The sequence below is a fragment of the Dissoconium aciculare genome (assembly GCF_010015565.1).
Source record: "Dissoconium aciculare CBS 342.82 unplaced genomic scaffold K489scaffold_3, whole genome shotgun sequence".
In the NCBI taxonomy this organism is placed as follows: Eukaryota; Fungi; Ascomycota; class Dothideomycetes; order Mycosphaerellales; family Dissoconiaceae; genus Dissoconium; species Dissoconium aciculare.
Genome location: NW_022984953.1, coordinates 1,158,253 through 1,174,719, shown reverse-complemented (window position 1 = coordinate 1,174,719; position 16,467 = coordinate 1,158,253). Strand labels below are relative to the sequence as shown.

The following is a 16,467-nucleotide window of genomic DNA, read 5'->3' as shown; positions in this document are numbered from 1 at the left end:
GGCGGTCAAAGGAATGATCTGTTCGACGGGCTTCTTGCTTTTCTCTCAGATGAGATTGGTGTAAAATTTAATAGCTGGTGGTCAAGGGTCTGCTTGTATTGCAATCCTGTGAGCCTACATTGCCGACAAAATGTACACCACGACCTCTACAGTTTCCACCAAATTCACCTATCGCTTCCCTTATTCCCTCCTGCCAAGGCCGCAGCAGTAGGAGGATGTCTCAACCGCCATACACTTCCCTCCACACCGACCGGCTCCCTAAAGCTTACCCACGGTCTTTCTCTCGCACTACCACCCTCTTTCCTCTCGCCGAGGCCAAATCTGACTCTCGACCTCTCCCCTCTCCTCTCCGTACTTGAATTGCCATCTTCCAGATACGCCCAGTCAGGACTGTCAAATCCACCTCTCACTAACATCACCTTACGCTTCGTCCTCAATAGCTCCGCCACGCGGGCTTCTGATAATGGGGTGATGAGATCGAAGGTCTTAGCCACGTGATCAATCGAACGGATCAGCGCGAGCCCAACGCAAGATGTCTGTCGGGGATCCAACGGTGCAGGTGGCGTAGCTTGATTGCGATCAAAGGGAATATATGGAATTTCTCCCTGCTCCGTGTGTGCGATTCCCATCTCCGTTTCGAGATCGGAAGAGGAGGATGAATTGAAGGTCGAGTCATCTTCCGGGACGAGAATGGCGACGATGGCGCCGTTGAGCACCTCTGGGAGGAATGCTGGCGCAACTGGCTGGCTGTAGGATATGATTGCCGCGACGCCGGAGTTGGGGCCGGCGTATTGGACGGTCCAGGGACGGAATTGGCTGATGGGGCGGTCGCGCCATGTGGGCAGGGTTGAAGCAGAGCCGACGATAATGTTGGAAGTTGAATCGTGATTTTGGATTTGGCGCTGGTGGAAATACGACATCATCTGCATTGCTCGTAGGTCGGCGGGACTTCGTATTGATGGCTTGCCTGATAATCGAGGCAGTTGGTGAACAGTTTCGACTCTTTCTGATAACGCAGCTCGAAGTCCATCTTCGAGAGGCCCCAGAACAGCGAGATCTGTGAGATGTAAAGCCGAGCAGAGATCCAGCAGAGCGCTCGCACCGACACCGCTGACCCATCCACAGCTGTTCACCACAAGGGGGGTATTATTGCCATTCTGAGGAATACGGTCGGCAAGATCAACGGCACAGTCGATATAGTGGCCTGGAAAATCTCTAAAAGTCATCGCCGCGAGTGAGTGCGATCGAAGTACTCGATATGCTACTTGGCCAGATTCTGGATTCGTCGCGAGATGGCTGAGGGAGGGCCCCAGGAGTGGTGCCGAAACTTCGATCAAAGAAAGATGTCCAGGTGGCCCGAACTCGGGCTGGCCGGGATCGAGATCGAGATAGTACAAGCTTCTTGATCCATTCTTCGGGCGTGTGAGAATTGAGTTGACCAAAGCACGGCTGAGAGTGGACTTTCCTGAGGACTTGGGACCGATGGTCATAATGCGGATAGGCCGACGGGAGTACTCGACAGAATCGATCTTGCCGTTGATGCTGGACAAGAGTTTCCGTGTTTCTGGAACGATATCGAGAGCGTTCACAGACGGTATTCGAGAGGATGCGTTGTCGTCTGTCAGTGGTACCGGAGCGAATGAGCGTGATTGCCTGCCATCTTGCGCTGCACCGGAAGACGTTGTCGTTGTTGCCCAGATATTTCGATACAGTGTCGAATATTTCTCAAGTGCTTGTAATTGCGACTTGACGGAGGTTATGCGAACGACAGTATCCTCCGCTCGGCTGAGTATGACTGGAAGCGCATGTGCACTGATAGCATACACACGTTGCCGCGCAGTTTGTGGAAGCAAGACTGCTCCATGAATGTCGACCACACCCTTGATGACCTGCACATCATATTCGCCTGTGAAGACAGCACTCTCACCAGCTCGCAGATTAATCTCAAGGCTGTCGTGGTCGTCGTGCAGGACTTGGAATATCTTCGAGGCAGCTACCGGCTTCGGTCGAGCTGTAACAATCGAAGCTTCTCGAGTGCGGAGTGGAGCTGACCTTTCAGGACCAGACGATGTCTCTACCGTAACTTGCTGTTTTTGTCGCTTTATCGTTTCTACGTCCGCGTTCGCAGTTGTCTTCATAGTTGACTGTGGTTGTTGCGCTCTGGCCGCGGCAAAGGCGCTCAGCTGCGGTTGCAGATTTTTGCCAAAAGCATCCTTTGCCTTTCTTTTTGAGGACATGATTGTCGGGCTAGTTGAAGTTGGAGACGATGTTGAAGCAGATCTTGTCAATAATATGTAATCCTGTAGGAGTTTATGTCGCTGCCTTGAAAGTCCAGAAATTTTATGAAGCACCATACGCGCAGCCGTTCAGCGAGACAATGTTCAGGCGAACGCAGCCAATTTATCCATACAATTGCGTAGTGGCAATTTTCGTTCACGTTTCGTAATTATCCATTAGAAGAGACTTGGTGAAAGAGACGATGCTATTTCTCCCCTACAATGTTTGATCCAATGTCATTGAAGTGAATAAATTGACATTCACCGCCCGTGTCGTCCGCGCCATGAAATTCTGCCGAATTTGAACCCTACAAGCTTAAAATTTTGGCGAAGCTCTGAACTTTTTTAATCCCGAAATTCAGCAATCCAATGACGTTCGCCAAACGGTGACGACTCTGCGATATTATTGAAGCAACTTTACACAAACAGGAGTGGTCAACATGGCGAAAGCTACGGATGCGTCGAAGAAGAAGGCGGCTGCCTTGAGTCAAGAGCGCATAGTGGACTCGGACAGCGAGGGTGATTCACGGCCGACACAAACGGTCCAGAAATCAAAGAAGGATCCCAAAACAAGGCAGAACACACTTGCAGCCAGGCCGAAGGTCACCAAACCAAGCACGACATCTCAATCGGCAGCGATCAAACCTGTCAAGGACAAAGCACAATCAGCGCCTGCTGTCAAACCAACTGCCGTGGCGCAAAGACAAACTAAACAGGCGAGAGAGGACTCGGAAGAGTCAGAGAGTTCAGAAAGTGAGCAAGAATCGGACGAGGAAGAATCAGATGAGGATTCTTCAGCGGACGAATCACCAGCAACCAGTGCGATTGTGCCTGGCAAGGCCAATGGTGTGAAGCGCAAAGCGGCGGAGGAAATTTCATCAGAGGAGGAAGACTCAGACTCAGACGGGGAAGAGACAGCACCACAAGCTAAAAGAGCGAGGAGTAAAGAGGCTGAAGCAGCGATCGTGGTCGAATCGAGTGATTCGGAGGATGAAGAAGTAGAAGATGAAGAGATGCCGGACGTGTCTGTGACCGCGCAGCCAGCGAAGCCTGCTGTGCCAAGTGCGAAATCTACGAGACAAGCGATTCCAGCAAGACCGTATCATCCACCAGCCGGATACTCTTTGGTCGAGTCTGCTACGGTGTCCTCGGAAACCTCAACTCTGTTGTCCGGCAGCGCTTTGGAAGGCAAACAAATATGGCATATCATTGCACCCTCCAACGTTCCACTCTCAAACCTCAAATCTTTGTCCCTATCGGCCATCAACTCCACAACGCCAGTTCTTACGCACAACAACATCTCGTATATCCTCAGACCAAATCATGCGGCCACTTCAAATTCCAGCGTGCTAGTGCCCCACAACTCAACATACGAATTTGCGTCCGCAAAGGTCATGTCTACGTTGCAATTGCAAGCTCAGATTGACCTACCGAATCTCTCCAAGCGTCAAGCCGACCTGAACACTGGAAGCTCTGCGGCCGCGAACATCGCTCAGGCGCCTCTCAGTGCCATCCGGCCCCAACCCAAAGGACTTAGAATGAGATTTCGGCCGCCAGGCTTCGGATCGGGCAATCCCGGGCGCATCGGAGTCGATAATGCTGAAGGCGCCGGTAAGGATGACGACGAAGATATGGATGGAGGGGAGCGTGATGGTCAAGCGCTACAATTTCCACAGGCATTAGGCGCACATACTGGCCGTCTTCGCCCGGACACGTCAGGGACAAATGCTCCAGCACCAGCAAAATCGAAAAAGTCGAAAAAGAGGAGAGAAGGAGTCGAATCACTGCCTACAGCACCCGAAGTATCGAAGCAAGCAGACGACGACGCGGCGGCCAAAGCGGCAAGGAAAGAAGCCAGGAGGAAGAAGAAACAGGAAGGAAAAGCTTAATGAGAAATTCCCTAGGCTACAGTGCTTAAAAGCAGCTCTCGTCGCCATCTGTTACCAACAATAATGAAAAATGCCGTCGTACATTTTGTATAATCGGCCTGTAAATCTATACGCATCACGAAGTCTTCAATGTTGGTCTATCAATTCTACCCTTCAATCCGTCATCGTAGGTTGGGCGTTGTGTTGCCATTGAGGCGGCTCACCAAAGCCAGTTTTCACATGTGAAAAGCGCTAAATTACGTAAGATTTATGAGCATTTCAAGGTTACCTGAGTTTGGGACTTGGTCTTGAAAGACAAAACCATAATCTACCGACACGCGCCTGAACATTCAACGATGGCGGCCGTCGAAATGCAGGCGGTGCTCCGACACATCTTCAATGGTGATCAGCCCATGCTAGCTGCCACGGCCGACCGTCGCAGTGATCTGCGCGCCGCACTGTTCGCCCTCCAACAAGATATTTGCGCAGGAACGCATTACGCGCCTGTCGAGGTCGTGGCAGTGGTTAAAATCCGTGTTGCTGGTCGAGAGGTAATACCATTAGTGCCAACCAAGGAACATGTCTACACGGTGACTATCACGGACAGAGCTTTCGATATGGAAGAGTTCAAATCGAAGAAAATGACGAATCAACCCATTACTGAGACGATGACGGCCGCATTGACGAAAGAAATAGCCAATGGTATCAGCAAGAGCACGAAGCGAAAGGCTTCTGAAAGTGCAGACATTGATGACGAAGTCGTGGAAGTGGGTGCAACAAAGCGCACGCGCATTGAAGCGAACGGAAGCGTCGCGGCGGAGATTGCCAGCAAAGCGCCTGTGCCTGCGGAAAGAGGGACGCAGGCCCACGAAGAGACAATGACCTTTCTTCGCGACTGGCGACGCGAATGGCAATCGCAAGGCGGCTGGCTCTTCGATACTCTAAATGCGGCCAAGACCACGCATGCCTCTGCAGATGTTGCGCGATCGCATCAACTGTCCACAATGCAAACCGTGCTCAATTCAGCGCTCGAGCGGGATCGAGCAGCCGCACAACGCGAACGCGCGAGTACTCAGCAGACCTTGCTTTACATTGAGAAAGAGCGAACGGCTTTGGCGCAGAAGATGGAGACTCGCGAAAATGAATGGCGGTCAAGCAGTGCGACATTTCACGATCGTTCCAAGACGGAAAGGCAAGAGGTCGAGGCTAGGATCGAAGAGAAGCTGGCAAGGCAGGAGAGGCTCTTGGCCAGGATAGCGAAAGCGGGAGGAATCAGCATGGAAGGAGATGGCCCTGAGAACGACCAGGGATCACCAGCCGAGAGCGATGGGAGTTTGGGAGCACAGTTGGCAGCTGAGTTGGAAGCGGACGCGTCGCGTGCGGCAGAACCGTCAGCAACAGGAGCTTCAGCTGCGGAAGATTGAGCAGTAGCTCGAAGACAATGATCACATTTCTGGCTTGTTCGTTGAGCTTCTTGTTATGCTCTCAAAACAGCACCACTTGGGCTACCCAAAACTACCATCCACGACACCGGATCCAAACGTCTTCGATCCGGTCAGGGTCAGCCTTGTCCGAGTCCACAACCAAGTACCAGCCGAAATTTGCACCAGCAATACACGACTATCGCGCTCGAGCGTCAGCATATTATCGGACTTGCAGAGCTTGAGAGCTCTGCGCACAAGTTTGCGCGGCTTCTGAATACGACTTACATGATTCGGCCAGATCAGCAATTTCTCTCCCAATGCCAGCGGCCGCACGTTTTCCGAGCGGCCTTCCCATGTCAAGATTCCATGTTCTTGGCTGATCCGACCAACTATCCAACCCTCGCGTTGCTCTTCGGGAAGAGCTGGGTTGTAGATGTTCGCCGCATTTCCTTGTTCGGCAGCGGCTGATTTATGTTCCTTTCCTGCCCAGGGACTGACGACGCCCCATCCAGGATAGCTCTTGCACGGCTCTCGACCTAGGGCGAGCGAACCTGCAGCGATTAAAGCTTCTTGCTTCCCTGTGGTGGCACCACGATCATTATACACGCTTGCCACTTCCACCATCGTGCGAATACCTATGTTCGCAAAGGTCGCAAGGCTCTGTTTGGGATCTGATGGGGAAAACTCTGGTCGCGCACGCGTGGCAAGCTGTTGCATGTCGAGCGTTGTATAGACGCCTGCATGGAACTCGACTGCAAAGTCTTTATTCGTGCTGCTAATGAGATCGCGGTACGTTCTGGCAGCGCGGAGGTCGTCCGAATCTTCGCCGACGCTGTCCGCTGGAAGGTGGAGAAGGTTCTGTATTGAGGCTGTTGTGGGCGTGGCGCCCAGCGACAATGCGAGTCTACCGTGCTGACCTTTGACGCTTTCAATATCTCCGACCAGCTCGATGAACTTCACGGCACCATCTCGAAGCCCTTCCAGTTCCCGGCCCATCCATTCCAAAGCTTCGGCTGGGCTGCTAACACTATAACAGTTTCCCAAATGCACATAAATGCCGCCTAGCACGCACTTCCTGGATGCTCGTAGTGCATTCGCGATGGCTTTCAGCTGCGCAGAATCCGCCGTGACGCCTTCGCGGTGGTGACCGACATCGATGTGAACGTGTAAGGGTACCTTGCCGGGCCAAGACATACTGCTGCGTTCGGAATCGAGCGCGGTCTCGATGGCTCGGATTTGCTCTGCATGGTCGATGAAGACGCCGATAGAGTTTTCACCTAAGGCGGTAGCCAACGTGGCTAGACGTGCAATCCGAGAAGGAGCTACAGGAACGCCATAGAGAACCTGTGCAGTATCGGTAAGTTTGCGAACATTCTAATCAATGGCCGAGCCTCGCTTGCTCCTCTGGATGCAGATAATGGAGTATCTTACGTTGACCTCTCGTCCTTGAGATCGACATTCCTGCAGCCATGGTAACAGGTGTTCAATCTCCGTAACGGTCGATGCGATTAGTTTGATAGGCCGACTTGTATTGGCCTGATTGCCCTCGATCCGAATGTCGTCGCCCGCCTGTATACGCGACAGTTCGACTGTCTAGAGAAGCAATAATTATAGTCAGCTGATTTGACATCTACTTGCATTGTGAAGTGAACGTGGAATCCAGCGAAGTCATGCGACCATTGAAAGGTTCAAAGCCTTCTGTCGCTCGCGCGAGTCCCGTCGTCTACGTGAACCTCCCATGGGATCTCCCACCCAAACGATAACCACCAAACTTCTCGACTTCGAACATGTCTCGCTATGTGCCGATGCGCTCTCCGTCTATCTTCTCACATCACACTCTCGCGTCACATGAGAAATATCGCCAGCCATTCATACCTTGTGCGTCTTTACATGCGCTCGAAAGTCCACTCCCAGTGCGTCCGTTGCGTCAAGCATCAAGGCGCAGTTTCGGCGGACGATCGCCGCATCCAGGATCACGGCCGGTGCGGGGACTTCGCTGAGGGTCTTGCCTACGAACGTTTCCCGCAGGAGCGACGGAGATGCAGACGCTTGAAGGGACGGAGTAGCCATGGCTGTCCTGAGGCAAAAAATTGGTCGTCTGAGAGGTCTCGATAGGGGACGAGGATGAAGGTGAGGATGGAAAGAATGGGTCTCATGGACGGGCTGCTTATGACTGTTCACCATGCATTCATACTACATCTAGAACCTGCGCTGATTTGTTTCGGCGATCACATCGCATGACCTCCGAAGTTAGTATAGGGCGCAAGATGCCAAGTCAGAATTGTGGAGTCGTCTGTGGCCATTTTTTGATTAGTTTCGGGATCATTCTGTCCTTCATCCTCGGAGGAGTAGATGCTGACTCAATGGGAACTTGCGAGGTGACATACCTAAGAGTCTCAGTTTGAGCTTTGCGGCGACTTCACGACGAAGCAAGTCTCAGGTCTTAGACCACAGAGGAGCACCATCGTCAGAACGCGAGGAACGTCGTGGCGAGACTGAGATCGGCTGCTTTAGAAATGGAAACAACAATTATTACACAAGCGAGAAAATGCATGACGGCATTAGAATACTCTTGAATGGCACAATTTTGTTCCCAGTCAAGAATCCATCACATCACAATACGTAGGTACCTCATGGCTTGTCCAGCCTGACAGAGAATACCCTTCCATCGTCACCATCGCGGCCTCCATTTGCATCCACCCTCGCCTCATGCTGAACCAATTTTTCCACCCATCGCCCAACATCGTCCGGCGCCTCGAAAACCTTCCAAATATTCCTCTCCACGCCTTCAAACGCCTTCTCGAATCTCTCGTCTGAATTCTTCCACTCCGGATTCCTGCCTTCAGCAACCTCATCCTCCAATCCATCTCCATCCTCATCCACAACCGGTACCTTCCGGATGAAAACACCTTTGACCCACCCTGGCCATCTTTTGACCACTTCCGCATAAGCCTCAGGATCCGTCTGCGAGCTATCCCCAATGCATATAACTTTTCTATGCGGCCATCGGGAGTGTAGCTCGGCCATACGCGAGATCTTGTAATTCTGTATGCCTTGCGTCAACGAAGTCAGGAGACCGGCAAGGTTCTGCCAGCTGGCGTCGCGTAGCAGCAGCGTCCCCATGGGAAAGGAAAGGGAGGTCCGGAGGTGGTCGGGAGAAGCACGGCGATGGTGCTGTTGCTGTTGTGAGCGAGGAGAGGACAGGCGACGGCGATACATGTGAGGATAGAGGAAGCGATGTAGGAAAGGGTAAAGATTGTAGGGCGAAGCGCTGAGATAGAAGAAGGCCGGGTCGTGTAGGATATTTTGGAGGTGCGAATAGAGGGCAGGCATGCCACGGATAGGGAGCGGACTCGGAATCAGGAAAGTATGATATAGTATTCCAAAGGCGGAATTTGACAGCGTGAGTTTGATCGTATCATCAACGTCGCTGATGATCATCCAGCCGTGCTCCTCGGCGAGGGTGGTTGTGCTTGGAGGCAGATAGAGCGGCTGACATGAGTTTTGTACAGTGAAAGATCTTGTCCTTCGGCTGTCCATGAAGCGAGGAGGCAAATGTAAGTCAAGAATATTCGTACTGATCCCGGACTTATTCGAAGGGCCGAGTGATTGCTGCTGCAAACCTGGGAGAGCAATGCGCGAAGTGCGATTGATCAATATGGTATCTGCAAATGGCTCGAGACGGGCAGCGATCCGTTGTTGGGATGCGTAGTCACCTGCATTCACGTTGAGTTTGTGTGCGATATCTGCTACGATGCGAGATTGATCGCGGCCGCTGTGCTTGACAAAGTAACAGGCGATGAATTCCGTCTGCCATTCTTGCTCGTCATCGTGGACCCGTTCAGGATTTGTTGGGTGACCAGCGTGGCGAGGCGTAGGGAAAGCGGTGTTGTCCAATAGCCAGACGGCGTGCTTCGTCGGATCAACTGGTAACGATCGTCTCTGCCAAGGAAAGACCATCGGAAAGCGATCGAAAAGATTCGGCATCCGCTTGCTCAGATTTCTGGGAACATCAGCGGATTGAGGAGCGTTCTTCTTAATGCTTCTTCCATGAAGGAGCTCAATCGTAGTACGCCGTCCATGCTCAAGAGCATCTTTGAGAATACTGTTTGGCGACGAACAGATTTCATTGGACGACTTCATCGTGAATCCGAGAAGTCGAAAGGTGTCGTCGTCGAGTACGTTTCAGGCCGTTTCTTTCCCAGCTTCTTTTCGTCTGTTCTGGTTTGTAGTCTCATTCGGGAGCAGACCAAAGTTTTCAACACATTCAGGTGCGCAAATCGGAGTCTGGTCAGATCATGAACACCACAGAGCATTCGACCCACCTATATTAATGTCGCCTGCCGCCAAAGGCAGCAGATCTCTACTGACACCAGCCGCCATCAGTGCAGCGTGGATGACCACATCATATGCACCATCCAACAGCATCGCGTGCCCGCAGCTACGATGGCACAGGACAGAAGGGATTCAGTAACCATGTGTGAGGTACTCTTGCGAAGAGTGTAGAAAGACCTTCCATGAATCAGCAGAACACGCGAGCACTGTAGCCAAGTCGAAAGCGCGTCGGGGCACGCGGACAAAGTTAACGTGACGTCCCATCATCCCCACTCGGCCACAATGGAGTCACGCGGTCTGGCGTCTGAATCCCTCAGAAAGTCTGCATAGGGAACTTTTGTATTCGTATTTCTTGCGAGACTGGATAGCAGAATTCAGGTATAAGATAAACGTCTCATTAAGTGCGTCGCAACCACTTCCAGGGTTCGCGAAATAGACGCCCGTCACCTTTACAATGTTTACTCTTGGCCTCAGGTCCCAACGGCAAGAAGCGTCACTTGAAGAATAAATGCTCCGACATGAGATCCTCCGATTCGACGATGTGGAGAAAGCATTTCGAACAACGAAACAAAATGGGGTTGATTCGTCTAAATTTCATTTCAGGCACAGCGTTATTCATCTCTTCGTCGATTCAATCCAATGAACAGCAGTGGCCCATTCCTCCACCTCGAGAGCCTGTCCTTGAATCCGATGCATCGCTTGCCAACGAGACTGTACGATCACCTCCGCGGCAATCCTCGTCCTCGTCCCGCTCCTCCCATTCCACGCACCGCCCTTTGCGCAGCACCTGGAGGTAGACCCCTTGTAGGCGCTTGAGGCTGTTGACTCGACTGGTTGGTGATCGTCTCGTCGACGCTGAGAATCAAACAACAAGCCTCGACAGCAGCCTGAATTGCGTTGATTTTGACAAGCGCAGGCTCCCATACGAATGCAGCCAAATTGTCGCGGATGCCTTCGTTGTCGAAGTCAACACCGGCCCAAACCACTGGGCTTTGATGTGACGGCTGTTGCGATTGTTGCTGGGATGCTTGTTGTCGTCCAGCACGACGGTGCTCGACGCGGAGACGGTTCAAAATGTCCGTGGCGTCGAAACCCGCGTTATCGCAGAGCTGGCGAGGAATAACTTCAAGCGCTTTAGCGAAAGCTTTGATGATGGCTTGCTGCTTGTGTGGCACTTTCTCGTCCGCAAAAGAGTGTAAGTGGGCGGAAAGCGCCATCTCGCAAGCACCTCCTCCAGCAACAATGCTGGTGTTGGTAATGGCGCGCTTGACAATCATCAGTGCATCGTGTAGACTGCGCTCCACCTCTGCGATGAATTGCTCTGCGCCTCCTCGGAGGATCAAGGTACAGGTCTTGGCCTTCGGGCACCCTGAAAAGAGGTTGAAGCGCTCGCCACCAATCTGTCGCTCCTCGAAGCGTGCGCATGTGCCGAGATGTTGCTCTTGGAGATCCGTACAAGTGGACTGTGTGCTGGCACCAGTCGCCTGGCATACGCGTTCGAGATCGTCCGAAGCGACGCGACCAGCGCAGAAAATATCGCGGTCGGCGAAGAATTGCGTGGCGAGGTCACCAATTGGTAGTTTGGAGAGAACAACCTTTGCGCCGGTCTGGTATAGAGCCTCCATTTTATCGTAGATGATCTGCCATTCAGCATCCACAATGGCCTGATATTCCGAGACCTGCTCGACGCGCACTTCAGCATTGTCCTTTTCGCTCTTCAATTCCAGCTCGACGTTCAGGCACACAATCTTGGGATCCGTGAATTGTTTGGGCTGCTGTTCGAAACCAGCGTATGCGAAAGTCTTCTTGAACGCAACGCCGTTGATGAAAAGCGATTCCTCGAGAGATCCACCAGTAATCTTCTTGATACCAATGAGTCGTTCGTTGAGATCTGACTGATCCAGGGAAAGAATTGCGTCAACGACCACTAGTACAAGATATCAGTATATGTTTGTGTCCTCCGAGAATACCACCCAATCCGAACGACTTACTCTTGGTGAAGAAATCGGAATTGCGGTGAATCAGCTTGCTGCTCATCGCCGTCGCCGCAAGTTTCCTCAACGTCTCCCGTTGGTTGGTCGTATTTGTCTCCACAGCGATCTCACGAATCTTCGCCACAGCCATTGCGCTCGCCCGTCGAAGCCCCTTGATGATGACCTGACTGCTCACTCCCTGCTCAACCGACTCTTTGATTTCCTTGAGGATTTCACCAGCTAGAACGACGACGGAGGTAGTCCCGTCTCCCACTTCAGCGTCTTGTGATCGAGAGATATCTGCAAGGATGCGAGCAGCCGGGTGAACAATGTCCAGCAATTTCATCACCGTCGCACCATCGTTGGTAATCGTCTGCTTGCCATTCTCGTCTACGAGAAGCAGGTCACCGCCGTAAGGTCCTAATGTGCTTTTGATGGTGTTTTGTACCGCTAAACATGCGTTGATGTTGGAGACGATTTGCCCACGACCCTGCGATTGATCGGTTCCTAAACACGGGTCGCCGGATCAGCACATATTCTGTCGCCTTCGAAAATTCGACGAGCCTTCCACTCACCCTCTTTGAGAACGATAATCGTCGGGGTTTGTCCGCCGAAGGACATGTTTGCGAAAGCGAAAGTTCTTCCCTAGATCTCTTGGGGTCTTTGATTTTGCTAGTAGACCAAAAGACTCCAGAATGCAGCAAAAAGATCGTTGACAGGTCGTGCAAATGTCGAGTTAGAGTGGCCTTGAGTCTCGTGCTCAAAACTTTTTGTTAGACGCGATACACCAGGGCAATATCTCCAAGCAGCTTTCCGGCAGACCTGCTGCTTCCGACGAAACATTCAAAGTTTCGTGGAGGGGTCTTCCATGTCATCGTCGGTGGGTGCCTCAGGGTCAAAATTACAAGCAAGGCAGGCTACGGGCGTCGGCGTCGTTCCTGCCAATTCTTGCTTCTCTCTACAAAACATCCTATACCACCTGGGCACTTGCATAAATCACAAAATAACCAGCTCCCCACAAATCCACCACCCGAGCAGCGATCTACTCAGTGAACACATTCGGGCAAAATTTATTCACATCGAGTCCACCCAGAATGCGAAAAAGAATGGTGAGCTTGAACTCTCCCCTCCAGGGATCGAACCAGGGACCTTGAGATGATCTTGTTTCCATTACAGTCTCACGCTCTACCAACTGAGCTAAGGAGAGTGAAGGTTCTTAGAACCTCTTAGCGTTTCTTGGTGAAGAGCGAACTTCCCAATGCGTATATATCAGTAGTTTACTCCCAATTTGCTATCAATCGTTCTTCACCTGCGTTCACTGGCGCACCTGAGCAAAATTGCAAAACATACCTAGGTACTGACAACGAATATACCTGTGCTGTATTTCCATCCGCCATCAACATTATCGTCTGAGAAATAAATGTCTCGCGCCATTCATACCATAAGTCCGTAGTGGTGCTGTGTGCTTGCGAGTACTTAAAAATACTGACTGTACTGCTTCTCTCACAAGTCACGGCGACAATGTTGTCTGAGACCCAGGAGTTTCAAGGCTCAAGTCAGTGAAGATTGATCGAGTAACAATATGAAAAAATGTGGAAATTAACGATTGTTTCAGTTTGTAATGCTAGCTGTCTTATACAATACACAACTGTTCAGATTGGGGGGGAATCATTGAGAAATTCGTGAAAGAGGGGAAGCGCATAGTCCAGCCAACCAACCCGGCCGTGATCACTGTGCTCTATCGCATCGACATAAAAAGAAACGAGAGCCATGCCGTTGTGTACCAGCAGCATTAAAAAAATTGTTTCGTCCCAGCTCTTAAGCGATGACCCACATAAGGACCATTCGAGCTAAGCATCTTGTCCCGTACCCATGTTTAGACGGTCTGAGGAGCCTTCTCATGCTCTTCCTCAGAGCCAGAGCCACTACGGGCAATGGGTCGGCCAGCGAGGACAGGGTCGTACTGGGGAGTACCAGGGACCTCACCTGCAAGTTGCTCGAGGGTGAGACGCTTGGTCTCGGGAACGAGGAGAGTGGTGAAGATACCCAGCAACATGAAGAGGGCGAAGATCTCGAGGACGTGGTTGAGCCATGGCTGAGCAGCCGAGCCAGTGGCGTTAGGAGCAGCACCAGTGACACGGAGAGGGGCAATAGCAGCCTGGGCGATGATGGAACCGACCTTGCCGGCGGCGGCAGAGATACCGTGGGAGGTGGAACGGTAACGAGTCGGGAAGCACTCGCCGGGGGTGATGAAAGTGGTGGTGTTGGGGCCGAAGTTGAAGAAGAAGTTGGCCAGGACGTAGCACGCGAAGATACCGTTGTTGCCAATAGCGTTGAAGCCGAAACCCATGATGCAGAAGATGATGGTCAGGAGGATGAAACCCATCAATTGAATGGGTCGGCGACCGAGGGTGTCGACGGTCGCGACGGTAACCCAGTAACCAGGAATGGCACCAGCGCAGACGAGAATCAAGTTACCGGCAGCGAGACGGTAGAAGAACTCGTACACGTTGGCCGCATCGCCGGAACCATAACCGATGGCAGTGAGGATTGTGGTGGCGTTCAAACCGATGCCGTAGAAGGCAACGTCAAGCAAAAACCATGAACCTGCAGTACCGAGAAGGACCTTGCCGTACCTCCACTGACCGTAGTGGCGGAAGAAGTCCTTGAAGGAGGCCTGAGGGATCTCCATCTTGGGAGCAGACTCGCGCATAGCCTGGACACGGGTGACCTCATCGGGGATACCCTCAGCAGTACCGCTGAGGTAGGCCTTGACGTCGGAACCAGCCTTGACGACATCGCGAGACACATCGAAGGTGTAACGGGGGGTCTCGGGAATGGTCAAACGGTAGTAGAGGGCAATGCAGCCGGGAACGGCACCGAATCCGACGACCACACGCCACATCTTGTCAACGGCGGAGGCACAGCCGCCAGTGCAGTTGGCGATGTTGTTGGTGCCAATAAGGGAGTCCTTGAAGCCGGCAGCGACAATGATGGCGACGACACCGGCACCGAATTGACCGAAACCTTGCATGGCGAAGACAGCACCCATCATGGCTCCACGCCACTTGGTGGTAGCGAACTCAGAGGTAATGATCGAAGAGAGAGGGTAGTCACCACCGATACCAATACCCATGAGAACACGCCAGAAGATGAGAGTACCAGTGATTCCGAGACCGGGTCCAGAGGCAGTGAGAGCCTGAGCGACAGTTGCGAAGATGATGAGGATCAACTCAAGACCGTACATCTTCTTACGACCAACAATATCCGCGAGAGCACCAAAACCAAGCTGACCGATGACAGTACCAGCAGAGGTTGCGACCTTGATGGCAGTGTCGGCGTTGGTGTCAATCTTGCCCTTGTTTGAGTTCCAGTAGACGACACCCAACATGGTGGTCACCATGGAAATGGCGAAAATATCGTAGGAATCAGTGAAGAAACCAATACCGGCGACGAGAATGGCGCGGACGTGGTACCATCCAAAGGGAGCCTTGTCAATCTCGGCGAGAGCGAGACGACGACGCTCGTTGGGGTCGACGACGTGAGCATAGTCGTTGTGGAAGTTGTGGAAGGCAGAGTTGCCTCCCGCAGTTCTGGTTGCCATCGTGTAGGACTATGACGATGCGGTACGGTAGTTGGGTTGTTGCAAGATGGCGCACTGTACCTGTGGCCAAGAGGGAGAGTGAGAGGTCTGAAGAGTTGAAATGTCCATCTGGCGAGCGAAGCTTTTAATGAGAAATGTGCCAAGTGGGATGGCATTCACACTCGAGGCCGCATCGTAGGATTACCGCGATGCAGGGCCAGAGGGCGTGGGTTTTGCTTCTTCTTGTTGATTAGCCTGTTCTAGCTGGGCGTCTAGCGTGGGCCGCTCAGACCGCACAGCCCTCCCTCCTTCGATCCTATTTAGGTCTTGAGCCGGCCGAGTCGACAGGGAGGACATTCAACGAATCAGGCGTGAACTTGCTAACAGGTGCCCGTGTATGGACTCCATGATTGTGTCCTGTTGGGCCTGTTCCCGCGATAGTGCCTCGTTGTCATCCTTCAACTACTCGAGCGTCCCATAGTGGATCAAGAGCTTACACCTCTATTGGCACGTAGCCTAAATGTCAGTAAATGATCGCAATAGCTCTGAACAATCATGGCTGTGCGCATCATGCGTGTAACTGCGTAACGATTACCATCTTCGCAAAGTGAAGATTGTATCAACGAGCAGCATGCGAGCGCGCAATAGATTCCCATGCTGCCAAGCTCGTCGGCCCGGGCATCACTCCCCGTATGGCGTCCATGGCGAAGCTTACCCTTCGCCTCTCGCACAATATTCATTACGGCACAGCAAACGGTTCGCATAGTCTTAGCTATTACGCCTCCGACGTGATGGCGCAAATGGCTTCTCCTCGGGTTCAGCTAGGCTCCACGACATGCAGTATGTATTTGCAATTGCACGTTCAGAATCTGTTTGATCCGCGCAAATCCCGCCGAGTAAGATCCGCTTACCATGTCATTGACCACGCCTCGAATTACAAAAATTTATCTGGAGCTCGCCACGCGACACGCGCTGGACAGACGGCGGCGTGGACACACGAGGCCACCG

The 16,467-nt window shown here is 52.4% G+C and overlaps 7 protein-coding genes and 1 non-coding gene across 8 annotated transcripts; 2 read left to right on the top strand and 6 right to left on the bottom strand.

Annotated features, from left to right (window-relative positions):
- Positions 1-164: 164 nt before the first annotated feature.
- K489DRAFT_407899 (uncharacterized protein) lies at positions 165-2,237 on the bottom strand (the record flags this gene model as incomplete). Its single annotated transcript, XM_033607413.1, has 1 exon — positions 165-2,237. One exon carries the CDS (start codon positions 2,235-2,237, stop codon positions 165-167), a length of 2,073 nt encoding a protein of 690 aa, XP_033462246.1.
- A 406-nt stretch (positions 2,238-2,643) lies between these two features.
- K489DRAFT_377759 (uncharacterized protein) lies at positions 2,644-4,304 on the top strand. The gene has a single exon (XM_033604235.1). It carries the CDS (start codon positions 2,717-2,719, stop codon positions 4,163-4,165), a length of 1,449 nt encoding a protein of 482 aa, XP_033462245.1. The 5' UTR covers positions 2,644-2,716; the 3' UTR covers positions 4,166-4,304.
- Positions 4,305-4,475: 171 nt separating this feature from the next.
- Positions 4,476-5,983, top strand: K489DRAFT_377758 (uncharacterized protein). The gene has a single exon (XM_033604234.1). The coding sequence runs from the start codon at positions 4,501-4,503 to the stop codon at positions 5,566-5,568; it is 1,068 nt and encodes a 355-aa protein (XP_033462244.1). The 5' UTR covers positions 4,476-4,500; the 3' UTR covers positions 5,569-5,983.
- Positions 5,660-7,638, bottom strand: K489DRAFT_387253 (uncharacterized protein; the record flags this gene model as incomplete). The annotated part of the gene is made up of 4 exons (XM_033606307.1): positions 5,660-5,764; positions 5,854-6,912; positions 7,000-7,137; positions 7,444-7,638. 4 exons carry the CDS (start codon positions 7,636-7,638, stop codon positions 5,660-5,662), a joined length of 1,497 nt encoding a protein of 498 aa, XP_033462243.1.
- A 246-nt stretch (positions 7,639-7,884) lies between these two features.
- On the bottom strand, positions 7,885-10,081 carry K489DRAFT_377756 (uncharacterized protein). The gene has a single exon (XM_033604233.1). It carries the CDS (start codon positions 9,709-9,711, stop codon positions 8,200-8,202), a length of 1,512 nt encoding a protein of 503 aa, XP_033462242.1. The 5' UTR covers positions 9,712-10,081; the 3' UTR covers positions 7,885-8,199.
- Positions 10,082-10,257: 176 nt separating this feature from the next.
- On the bottom strand, positions 10,258-12,686 carry K489DRAFT_377755 (uncharacterized protein). Its single transcript, XM_033604232.1, has 3 exons — positions 12,452-12,686; positions 11,895-12,383; positions 10,258-11,830 (listed from the first exon to the last, which is right to left on the bottom strand). The coding sequence occupies exons 1-3, from the start codon at positions 12,495-12,497 to the stop codon at positions 10,623-10,625; spliced, it is 1,743 nt and encodes a 580-aa protein (XP_033462241.1). The 5' UTR covers positions 12,498-12,686; the 3' UTR covers positions 10,258-10,622.
- Positions 12,687-12,997: 311 nt separating this feature from the next.
- Positions 12,998-13,083, bottom strand: K489DRAFT_t14. Its single transcript has one exon. It is a non-coding gene; the product is annotated as a tRNA-Tyr (tRNA).
- A 669-nt stretch (positions 13,084-13,752) lies between these two features.
- K489DRAFT_387251 (phosphate/H+ symporter) lies at positions 13,753-15,480 on the bottom strand (the record flags this gene model as incomplete). Its single annotated transcript, XM_033606306.1, has 1 exon — positions 13,753-15,480. The coding sequence occupies one exon, from the start codon at positions 15,478-15,480 to the stop codon at positions 13,753-13,755; it is 1,728 nt and encodes a 575-aa protein (XP_033462240.1).
- Positions 15,481-16,467: the final 987 nt, after the last annotated feature.